At 49.7% G+C, this 11,860-nt stretch overlaps 1 protein-coding gene across 5 annotated transcripts in view; it reads left to right on the top strand.

Moving 5' to 3' along the window:
• Positions 1 to 3,634, top strand: part of slc52a3-2a (solute carrier family 52 member 3-2a) — a 49,166-nt gene extending 45,532 nt beyond the window's left edge. For 4 of the 5 annotated variants that reach the window (XM_069915088.1, XM_069915089.1, XM_069915086.1 and 1 more), the window contains one exon: positions 824 to 3,634. In XM_069915088.1, coding sequence (XP_069771189.1) covers positions 824 to 1,036 — 213 coding nt within the window. In that variant the 3' untranslated portion in view covers positions 1,037 to 3,634. The remainder of the gene's footprint in view (positions 1 to 823) is intronic. The other variant, XR_011350299.1, reaches the window with a different exon arrangement.
• Positions 3,635 to 11,860: the final 8,226 nt, after the last annotated feature.

The following is an 11,860-nucleotide window of genomic DNA, read 5'->3' on the forward strand; positions in this document are numbered from 1 at the left end:
TCTCCCCTCACTCTTCTACCCTCCAGGGAATAAAGTCCTGACCTGTTACCTTTCCCTGTAACTCAGTCCCTGAAGTCCAGGCAACAACCTAGTAAATCTTCTCTGCACTCTTTCTATCTTATTGATAGCTTTCCTGTAGTTAGGCGTCTAAAATAAAAGATTTTTTAAAAAATAAATAACCCATCCAAAATAAAAGAGAGAAAGTGGGGCAGTGTCTGTGATTCATTGTCCATTCAGGAATCTGATGGCGGAGGGGAAGGAGGTGTCCTTGTGCCGCTGGGTGTTCGTCTTCAGGCTCCTGTAACCCCCTTCCTGATGGTAGCAGTGAGAGGAGGGCACGACCTGGGTGGTGAGGGGTCCTGGAGGATAGAGGCTGCTTTCTCAAGGCACCGCCTCTTCCAGATGTCCTCGATGGAGTGGAGACTGATGCTGAGTTCTCTGTGGTCCATTCCTGCCCTGTGCATTGGCAACTCCCTACCAAGACGTCTGCGAGTGTCTTCGGCGGTGTACCGCATCTCCTCAAACCCCACACAAAGCTGGCGAGCCTTCTTCATAATCGTATCGGCACGGAGGCCCCAGGACCGATACTCAAGAGATGTTGACACCCGGGAACTTGGAAGTTCCACTGCTTCCACTGATGGCACTGGCCAAGTTTGCACCCCTCTGTAGCCGATTCCTGTCCTGTGCATTGGCACCACCAGTTATGGACAGAATGGGAGCATGCTTCTTGTTTCGGTGTTGTGGGTATGGAGGAAGCTTTGCCCATTGGAATTGGTGGTGAGCAAAGTCTAATTGTGCCCGTCTCTCTCTCTCTTCCCGCCAGGTCCTGTCCTGGGTCCTGTTTGTGGGGACCCTGTCCTACGTGAAGGTGATGATCGGAGTTATCCTGCGGGATGAGGGCCACAGCGCCCTCGTGTGGTGTGGAGCAGTGGTGCAGCTGGGCTCCATGCTGGGTGCCCTCACCATGTTCCCTTTGGTCAGCGTCTACGACCTCTTCCGCTCCGGCGACCCCTGCAACACCGAGTGCCCAGTGTGATGAGGCCCCGCCAGCTGCCAACTCGAGGGTCCTCCCCCTCCCCCCCCCCCCCCAAGATGAGTGATGTTCCTGGGCTTATTTCCCGAGATTGTCGGGGAGGGTGGAGATGGGTGGGACATCCATGGAGGGTGGGAAGGATTGGATGGGTTGGGAGTCTGCTCGATCCACGCAGAAGTTGGCATCTGTGCCCATTCTCCCACATATGATAATGGATGCGGAGGGAAACCACCCCATGATCCTCAGAGACGGCTCCTCTCCATGCTGTGGGGACCACAAACCTCCGGAGACCCTGTCCGAATAGTCACGGCTGGGAAGGGTGCGTGTGGAGGGCAGGGTCTGTGCGGAAATGGCATCATTAATCTGCGTCGAGCATGCCTCCTTTCCCACAGTTCCTAGAAGGGCCGAAGGGGCCGGTTTCAATGCTGTAACGTTCTATGGATCTACATAGCACCTTAAATGGTCCCTTACTAGCCACAGAGCACCTATGGCATAGAATGGTTGGTAAGGGATTACTTAAGGTGGTATGTGAGTGGAAAAGGAAGGTTGAGAGCCCCTGCACTGGAGGAGAAGTTGGAGGTTGTGGAAGATCGGTGCCGATCCTCGATTCAGGTTCTGGGATGAGATCCAAATCGGCTGGATCACTCCTGACGAGTGAAGGACTCAGATTATTCTTCAACCAATCACCTTTAATCGTTACACGGGCCTGATGGAGGTCCATCATCTTCGTGGGGGATCCAGGAGCTCTCTGAGCATCAGTTTGTATAACCCACCACTATCTGACTGGACCAATCCAAAAATGCTTTGTCTCTCTCCCATGTGACCAGCGTTACCCTAATCAGCATTAAGCTACTCTCATTCAACTGCAAATAAAACCATAGAACATTTCAACACTGAAACAGGCCCCTTCAGCCCCTCAAGTCTGTGCAAAGATATTTTTTTCCTAGTCCTACTGATCTGCCCCACGTCCACAGCCCTCCTTACCCCTCCCCACCACATACCTGTCTAAATTCTTCCTAAATGTTAACATTGAGCCCGCATTCACCACTTCAGCTGGCAGCTCGTCCCACACCCCCACCACTCTCTGTGTGAAGACGTTTCCCCTTTCACCTTTAACCCACGTCCTCTGGTCTGCAACTCACCCTCCCTCAGTGGAAAAAGCCTGTCTGCATTTACTCCATCTACCCCCGTTATAAGGGTGGCACGGTTTGTGTAGCGGTTAGCACCACACCTTTACTGCACCAGCGATCAGGACTTGGGTTTTAATCCCACACTGTCCGTGAGGAGTTTGTACATTCTCTCTGTGTCTCTGTGGGTTTTCCCCAGGGTTCCGGTGTCCTCCCACCGTTCGAAATGTACCAGGGTTTGTAGGTAAATTGGGGGTAAATTGGGCAACACGGACTCGTGGGCCGAAATGGCCTGTTGCCGTGCTGCATGTCTGAATTTTAAAAATAATTATTTTTTAAATACCTCCATCAAATCTCCCCTCATTCTTCTACCCTCCAGGGAATAAAGTCCTAGCCTGTTTGACCTTTCCAAGTAACTCAGATCCTGAAGTCCGGGCAACATAGTAAATCCTCTCTGCTTGATGTGAACCCTTCACCAGGTTCACTTTAACTCAAGACATTGTTCTTGCACATCACCTGAATGGGGAAACTCCAAGCTGGCTGGGCAGGGGTTGTCCAGCAGCCAACGTCAAACCTATTACCACCCAAACATTGGAGGAATCACACCTCATCTCCTGACTGGACACCCTCCGAGCCCAATGATATTGACTTCCCTGGGTTTCATTAAACACCCCCACCACTTATTTCCTCCCCTGTGGCTCTGCCGCTCCCTTCCGTCTCCTTTCGCACAAGCATGATGAATTCTTACCTCATCCCCGTATCCTATCCAATGAACACCTTTGGTGGGACTGGATTCCTCCCCCGGCCGGCGCTGTCTAGGTGCTGAGATTTCCCACTTCTGGCTCGTTCTGCTTATTCCTTGAAGAGGGGCTCAGGCCCGAAATGTCAGCAATAGGTCTTTGTCTCCTATGGACGCTGAAAGATCAGCTGAGTCCCTCCAACATCTCGGTGTGTTTTCAGTCAAACCATTAGCACATTGCTCAGATCACATTATTGATTATATTACACTGTTCAGGGTCTTGGTTCTCAACAAGGTTCAGATCAGGCCCACGGTATCAAAGATTATGGGAAGAGGGCAGGGGAGTGGGGCTGAGTGGGAGAATTTATTTTAAAAAATAATAATTTAGACTTAGAGCACAGTAACAGGCCCTCTGGCCCACAAGCCCGTGCATCCCGAGTGCACCCGATTAACCCACAATCCTCGAGGGTGGAAAGAAACAGGAGCACACAGATACGGGGAGAATGTGCAACCCTTAAGAGCGAAGTATCAGTAAAACCCGACCCTTGACAGGGAAGTCTCAGCCCCCCCACCAAGTATAAAATATGATCCTTAACAGGGAATTCTCAGCACTCCCCCATGGGGTCCCATGAGCCCAGTCCAACCGGGGTTGGCTCTGTACAGGCTTTAAATGGAGTTGAAGGAGCTGATGGTAGTTTATTTTAAAATAAGCTCAGAATAAATTTTAAAACTTCACGGAGTAATTTGCTTTTATAATATTGTGAAGTTTTACATGAACCGTACCTCACAGCATCACTCCACTGGTCACGGTCAGTGCCAGACCGTGGTCTTCTACAGAGTGTATACCACTCATTTTAGGTGGAAATGCTTCTACAGAGCCGTCTTGTACATCGGCATTTATGGTACTATAAATTACAATTCCATAAATACAAGATTTTTGAAAAATAAATAACTCATGAAAAAAGAGATAAAGTGAGGTTCATTGACCATTCAGGATCTGAAGACGGAGGGGAAAAAGCTGTCCTTGTGCCGCTGGGTGTTCGTCTTCAGGCTCCTGTACCTCCTTCCTGATGGTAGCAGTGAGAAGAGGGTGGACACTGAGGGCAGAGGCTGCTTTCTGGAGACACCGCCGCCTCTTAAAGATGTCCTGAACGGAGGGAAGACTCATGCCCACAGTGGCGTTGGCCGAGTTCACAACCCTTCGTAACCTGAAGTAAAATCTGAAACTCTGCAGATGCCCGCGGTTGAGGTAAAAACACGACGCTGGAGAAACTCAGCAGGTCAAACAGTGTACTTTATATTAGGTAGGGTGAAGATACAGAACTGACATTTGGGCTTCATCAAGGTAGGTAGCTTGTCTAGGCATCACCCGGTCGATGACCCCATGGTTTATTCACCACCATTCTTCGCGGGAGGTAATTCACCTGCTTGGAGATTAGAGTCACACACCATCCAATATGGTTTATTCTTAACTGCTCCCTCAGGGCAGAGGCTATTGAGGCTGGACAATAAAGGCCAGTGTGGCAGCTAATATACAGAGAAGATGAGAATAAACTCCTCTGCCCATTATTGAATAACTGGCGCCATGGTTACCGTGATACAGCGACCCATGTTCAAAGGCGGTGCTGTCCCTAAGGAGTTTGTACATTCTCCCCGTGACCTGCGTGGGGTTCCTCCCTCCCTTCAAGAACGTGTGGGGTTCAACTTCAAGTTTATTGTCACCTGATTGTACATGTTACAACCCGGTGAAACGGTAGGCCCTTTCAAAAGCGGGGTTAACCAGGCAATTTTCCCCAGCTATGTGGCAGATAGAAAGTCACCGACCGGGCCAACCCTGTCGGAACCCGACTGGGTCACCGTCCTACCTCAGAGGTAGTCAGGGAACCCAGTTAAACTTACCCAGGTCGTGTCCACAGGCGATCTGAACAGGAAAATGGCCGACCTGCTTCTTCCGGTGACGTCAACGCACGCACGGGTGCGTCCCCGGGCAGCCAGCATCCAAACATCCAACAGTGAGTACATGACGCATAATTGCGGGGGGCGGGATCCCCCTTAAATCGCTGTGTTGGTGATTTAATGGGTCGGTTTTCCCCCTGCAGTTTAAAAGGTGCTTCCAGTACCTTTGCCCCCATAATAGCACCCAGGTCCCAGGAGGGCTGCCCAGGTGCTGTAGTTTTAAAAGGGGGTAGTGTATCTCTGGACCATAGTCCACGCACAGTACACCCCAAACACAGTCGACATTCATCCTAAATAAATATATATAAAAATAATCTGCGGGTTTCGAGGATTGTTCAACAGCCCGCAGGAAGAAACTGTTTTTCAGCCGGGTGGTCCTGGTTTATAAGCTCTTGTACCTTCCTTGAAGGTAGTGCATCAAAGGTACTGTGGGGTGGACAGTAAGGGTCCTCAATGATACTCTCAACCTCCTTTACGCACCATTCCCTGTAGCTAGAGGGAAGGGAGACCCCCAGCGATCTTCTCAGCAGTTTTAATCATCTGACCTCCTTCCTGATGGATCTACAGCTAACATTCCACACTGTGATGTAGCCAGCGAAGACACTATCGTGCTCCTGTAGAACGTTGTTGAGAAGGGGGCCGGTAGCCTTGCCCTCCTGAACCTCCTGAGGGTGTGTAGGCACTTCTGCACCTTCCTGACTAATGAGGAGGTGTGGGTCCAGGATAGGACATCCTTTAAATGGATGCCAAGGAGTTTTGAGCTCCACCCCGTCACGCTCTCCACGATGGAGCCATTGATACACAGGCTAAATGGGTGAAACTGGGAGGCATGGGTTCCATGGACCAGAATCAGCTTCTACCATGTTGTAAGTAAGTAAATCAATAAATAGAAAGCCAGTCCTAAGACAGATCAGCCCCTGATCTTTTGGAAGTAAAACACGAAAATCTGCAGACACTGTGGTTGAAGTAAAAACACAATATTGGTGAAACTCAGCAGGTCAAACAGTGTCCTTTATATAGCAAAGGTAAAGATTAAGAACAGAAGTTTGGGCTCAAGGAATGCAAAAGGCAGGAGGTGATAGGCGGAGAAGGGAGGGAGGGGACAACAGAGATCAGGGGGAAGAGGGATGGCTGGGTGAAGGAAGGGGGAAGGGGGTGGAGAGCTGACAGGGGGAAGGGAAGGGAGGGGTAAGGGAGAGCAGGTTAGCAGAAACCAGAGTAGTCGACGTTAATGCCGTCCAGGTGGAGGGCGCCCAGATGAAAATCTGGTGGTGTTCCTCCAATTTGCGGGTGGTCTTGGTGGGATAGAACACAAGGCCATGGACGGACGTGGGAGTGGGACACAGAACTGAAATGGTTGGCCACTGGGAGGTCCCTGTCCCTAGTGCGGACAGAGCGAAGGTGCTCAGCGAAGCGATCTCCCAGTCTGCGCCCAGTCTCTCCAATGTAGAGAAGGTCACACAGAAGAAGGTGCAGTAAATCAGTCTTGCGGATACACAAATGAAGTGTTAGTTCCCTTGAAAGACCTGTTTGGGGTCTCTGCGGTGAGGGAGGAGATGTGGGCGCAGGTGTGACACCTCCTGTGACCACAGGGGCAGGTGCGGGGAGTGGGAGCGATTGGTGAGGAGGGGATGAGCACATGAGTGGGTCATGGAGGGCAGAGAGGGGAGGGGAGGAGAGGGGAAGATATGTCTGGTGGTGGGATCCTGTCTGGAAATTCCGGAGGATAGCGTGTTGGATGGGGTGGTCGGAAAGGGCAAGGGGAATCCTGTGTTTTTTTGCATCTGGGGGAAGATGGGGCCAGGGCAAATGAGCAGGAACTAGACACATCTTCCCCTCTCCTCCCCTCTCTGCCTTCCGTAAGGACCGGTCCCTCCATGACTCCCTCATTCCCCTCCCCCCAGAATCTTCCCCTATGGCCGCAGGATGTGCAACACACACTTACATCTCCCCCCTCACCACAGTCCAGGGCCCCAAACAGGCCTTACACATGAAGCAACATTTCATGTGTATCCATAGGACTGATTTACTGCATTCAGTGCTCCCTTTGTGGCCTCCTCTACATCGGCGAGATTGGGTGCAGACTGGGAGATCGCTTCGCTGAGCACCTTCGCTCCGTCCGCACCAGCGACAGGGACCTCCCAGTAGCCAACCATTTCAGTTCTGTGTCACACTCACACGTCCGTCCACTGCCTCATGTACTATCCCACCAAGACCACCCGTAAATTGGAGAAACAGTGCCCGATTTTCCATCTGGACGCCCTCCAGTGAGTTGGCGTTAACATTGACATTTATGGTTTCTGTGGACCTCCCCTCCTTTCCCCCTGTCAGCTCTCCCTCCTCTCCCCCCCCCTCTCTATTCACCCAGCCAATCCCACCTCCCCATTTCTGGCTGCTGTTCCCTTCCTTTCCCCCCTCCACCTTTGGGGCCACCCCTCCCCCCTTACCCTGCTGACACTTTCTCACACCTTGATGAGCGGCTCAAGCCCGAACCCCCGGTTCTGTATCTGTATCTTTGCCGTATGAAGGACACTGTTTGACCAGCCAAGTTTCTCCAGCATTGTGTTCTTGGACTTAGCTCTCTGACACCCGTGATCCATTTCCACCTTGCTGCTCCAATCCAAGATGGTATAATTAATCCTCTCTTGGCAATTCATTCCTTCAGTTGAAGGACAGAATTCTCTTTGCTCCTCTTTGTAATCTCCCTGCTTTGGTTCAAATCACCTTTCCCTGCCTCGTCTGCCTGATGGATCCATTTTGCTCCAGATTTCTTCTTTAATGAGAGTTTCCAGCATTTTCCCAACCAAAGATGCTAAACTAACTGGCCTATAGTTCCCTACATCCTTTTATGAACAGTGGCGTGACATTCACTGTCTTCCAATCTGCTGGTACCTGCCCAGAGTCCAGTGAATTGGCAAATTGTCACCGAAGCCTCGGCGATAACTTCTGCCTCCAGTGACCCCATGGCCTCTGCAGCCACCCAGGCTCCTGTTCGATCCATCGGCCACCCAAGCTCCGGATCCCGAACCTCCAACACGATCGGGGAGCCTTCAGCGCCCTGAAGACTCTTTGGGGAGTCCTCCTTGCCCTCAGTGCCCTCTCGAATCCCGGCTTCGATGCCTGGTCCCTGTGAGCTGGTCTCTAGCTGCCTGTGCGGGTCCCCCCGACCACAAGTTGCCCACAGCCTGCGTGAGTCCCTCGGCCTCTTGCTAGTCCGCCGCTGTGGTCATCATCCTATAGGGTCATCTCCTCTGCTTCTCCTTTTCAATATGGTGGGGGGGGGGAGGGGGAGGATGGTATACTCCCTGTCACTGGTGCCCTGCTCCGGACCACTGCTCCCCCAGAGTGCGCAAAACTTTGTGGCCGTTGCCGAGCACAGGCGCCACCATCTTGGGCACAAACCCCATTGGCTCCTTTAACATGCTGTGTAAAGCCTGCATGGAGCAGTCATTATTAAGGTCTGTTACGAACCCAAAGGACCCATAAGCCCAGCAGCAATAGATATTCACCAAGACAAATGGTTACTTCAACAAAAGTTGCTTTTAATTATCTTTAAACATGAAAACAGAATCACACTTTAAATTATCACTATTGACTTAACGAACCCAACTTAACCCCCTTCTAATTCTAAGTGCACGTGTATGTAATGTGTATGTAAGTTCAGAAAAGTCCTTTGGTTCACAGTCCAATCTCACTTCTCACTCCTCCAAGTTCACTGGTTGCAGGCAATTCTTAGACTGTGCACAGAATTTAACATTTATGAAATTCATCAGGCTTTGGTGCTTGAAAGGTAAATGGTTACCGCTCAGGAAGGTTCTTGTCGGTTTTCAGAGAGACATTTGTTATTCAGTGTCTTGCTGAAGAAACTTGCCCCCTCAGGGTTCTCCAGATGATAACCTCTTTCTTTCAGGTCACCACAGAGTTCCTTTTTGTTTCCCTTATTTCAAGTGAAACATTAGACAGCCAGTCCTCTCCTCTTGCATGAACCACAAAGGCTTCAACCAGGCTGTCTTCCAATAGCTTGCCAGCTTGTCCTGTTCCAATTCCAGCAACTTCTGCTGGCTGTAACACAGTGCAAGTGATCTCTGCTTCTCTCTCTCTCTCTCTCTCTCTCTCTCTCACACACACACACGCACACACACACACACACACACACACACACACACACTCACTGAGACTGAGAGAACGCCTGTTTGACTCCCTCTGCTTGCAAAACCGTATGACCCTCTTACAACAGCAAGTTTCCTGCAGACAATAGGAGCCAGCATTCTCTTTCATTTGTTGCTTTTGGGTAAACAATAATCCATTAGTGACGTCTCTTGAGCATTCTTCAAAGCTCTTACAAAAAGGTGTGAGAAACCACTCTGTCTCCAGTATTTCAAATAAGATCTGTTTTGAAGTGTTTACATGTGACCTACCCTAACAAACTTTTCCCAGTTTATCTCCCAGACCATTTCCATATACTCTGTCACAGGTTAGGCAGTAGGACCCTGTGGAGCAGCGCTGCATCTCCACTTCACGCTCTCCCCGAGTCTGCACCAGTGTAGCGCTGTCGTTACGGCAGCACTGCCATTTTGTTTTGAGGCCGGAAGGGACTCCATGGGGTACACTTGGCCCAGCGAGATTAAACAAGGAAGGCAGTCGACTCCACTAACACCAAAGAGGGTCTTACTGTGTACCCAAATTTGACATTGCACGTTCGCCTGGTTCCTGGAGTTACCAGTTGCACTGGTACCGCAGTTCCCATGTTTAAATTACACGGTCTTCGAATTTCATTTCCAGCTGGCTGAAATCAAACATTGTGACACAATAAAGTATTTGTTGACACTGAATCGTGTGTGAGTGGCTGAAGCGCTGTGATAGACTTCTGTTTGATGTTGACATAAATGCTTCTGCCTAGAAATGAGGCAATATTTATGTGTAACAAATACGGTGAAGTGGATGACCTGACTCGGGTGTGATTCATTGGTTTTGCAACCCCTCCCAGGAAACAAGCAGAGCTCCTGATTCATAACGCGTTGGAGCAGAATTAGGCTGTTTGGCCCATCAAGTTTGATGTATTGTTTTTCCTCCCCTCAACGCCATTCTCCCGTCTTCTCCCCGTAACCTTTGACACCCATGTAATCAAGGGCCTTGCTCTAAATCACTTGGCCTCCACGGCCGTCTGTGGCGATGGATTCCACAGATTCACCACCCTTGCGCTGTAAAAACTCCTCCGCTCCTTTATTCTGAGGCTGGTCCTCGACTCTCCCATGACGAGAAACATCTTCTCCACATCCACACTATCCAGCTCTTTCAATATTCAGGAGGTTTCAATGAGATCTTCCCCCTCGTCCTTCTGAAGTCCAGCAAATACAGTCCCAGAGCAAGCAGACGCTCGTCATATATTAACCATCTCATCCCTGGCATGGTTCTCGTAAACCTCCACTGGACTCTCTCCAATGTACCATCGAATTTCACTGGACAACAATTGTTTTTTAATAGGTTTGCTTCCTGAATAAAAGGGATTATAATGGCAATGACCTGCACGGTTGACGAAGCGGTCAGCACGACACTGTTAACGCGCCAGCGATTGGGGGCAGGGTTCGAATCCAGCGCTGTCTGTAAGTTCTCCCCATGTCTGCTGGGTTCTTTTCCCCAGGGGAGGTTGAGACGCTCGGTGAAGTAGTGAACTTGATTCAACAATGGCTGGATGGGAGAAGCCAGAGAGTAGTGGTGGATGATGCTTCTCAGACTGGAGGCCTGTGACGAGTGGTGGGCCTCAGGGATCGGGGCTGGGACCATTGTTGTTTGTTGTCTATATCAATGATCTGGATGATAATGTGGTCAATTGGATCAGCAAGTTTACTGATGACGCTAAGATTGGAGATGTTGTGGACAGCGAGGAAGGTTTTCAAAAGTTCCAGAGGGATCTGGAAACAGCTGGAAAATTTAGCTGAAAAATGGCAGATGGAATTTAATGCAGACAATTGTGAGGTGTTGCACTTTGGAAGGACAAACCAAGAAATGTCATACATGGTGAATGGTCGGGCACTGAGGAGTGCAGTAGAACAGAGGGATCTGGGAATACAGATACATAATTCCCTGCAAGTGACGTCACAGGTGGATTGGGTTATAAAGAGAGCTTTTGGCATATTGGCCTTCATTTATCCAAGGGTTGGGATGTAATGGTAAAGTTGTATAAGACATTGGTGAGGCCAGATTTGGAATATTGTGTACAGTTTTGGTCACCAAACTACAGGAAAGATATCAATAAGATGGAAAGAGGGCAGAGAAGATTTACCAGATGTTGCTGGGACTTCAGGAACTGAGTTACAGGCAAAGGTTAAACAGGTCAGGACTTTATTCCCTGGAGTGCAGAAGAATGAGGGAAAATTTGAAAGAGGTTTTTAAAATTATAGGTAAAGGTTAACGGCTCAATTATTGTCACACAATACTACATTTAGAATGTAACATACATGAAATTCTTTAACTTTTGTCTATCATAAGGCAGACAGAGTCACCATTTTGTCCACTGCCCCTCACATTGTTGTGAGGGGGGAAGACAGAGTAAATATAGGTCAGTTTTTTCCATTGAGGGTCAGTGAGATACAAACCAGAGGACATGGGTTAAGGGTGAAAGGGGAGGGGAGCTGAAGGGAATGAGACAGAGGGATGGGGAAGAGAGGGAGATGGAGCCAAACAAAAGCTGGAGGTCGGCCGTCCGGTTGGAGAGTGACAAGAAAGGTTTAGGAGGAACTTCTTCACACAGAGAGTGGTGGGGGTTGTGGAACGAGCTGCCAGCTGAAGTGGTGAATAGGGGGTCAAATTTAGCATTTAGGAGGAATTTGGACAGGTACGTGGATGGGAGAGGTATGGAGGGCTACAGACTGGGTGCTGGTCAGTGGGACTAGACAAAAAAAAAGGTTTGATACAAACTAGAAGGGCTGAAGGGACCTGTTCTGTGCTGTAACTGTTCCAACACAATAGTGGACATTAAATAACCACAATGTTGCATGGGACAGA

This window comes from Narcine bancroftii, chromosome 1 (assembly GCF_036971445.1).
Source record: "Narcine bancroftii isolate sNarBan1 chromosome 1, sNarBan1.hap1, whole genome shotgun sequence".
In the NCBI taxonomy this organism is placed as follows: domain Eukaryota; kingdom Metazoa; phylum Chordata; class Chondrichthyes; order Torpediniformes; family Narcinidae; genus Narcine; species Narcine bancroftii.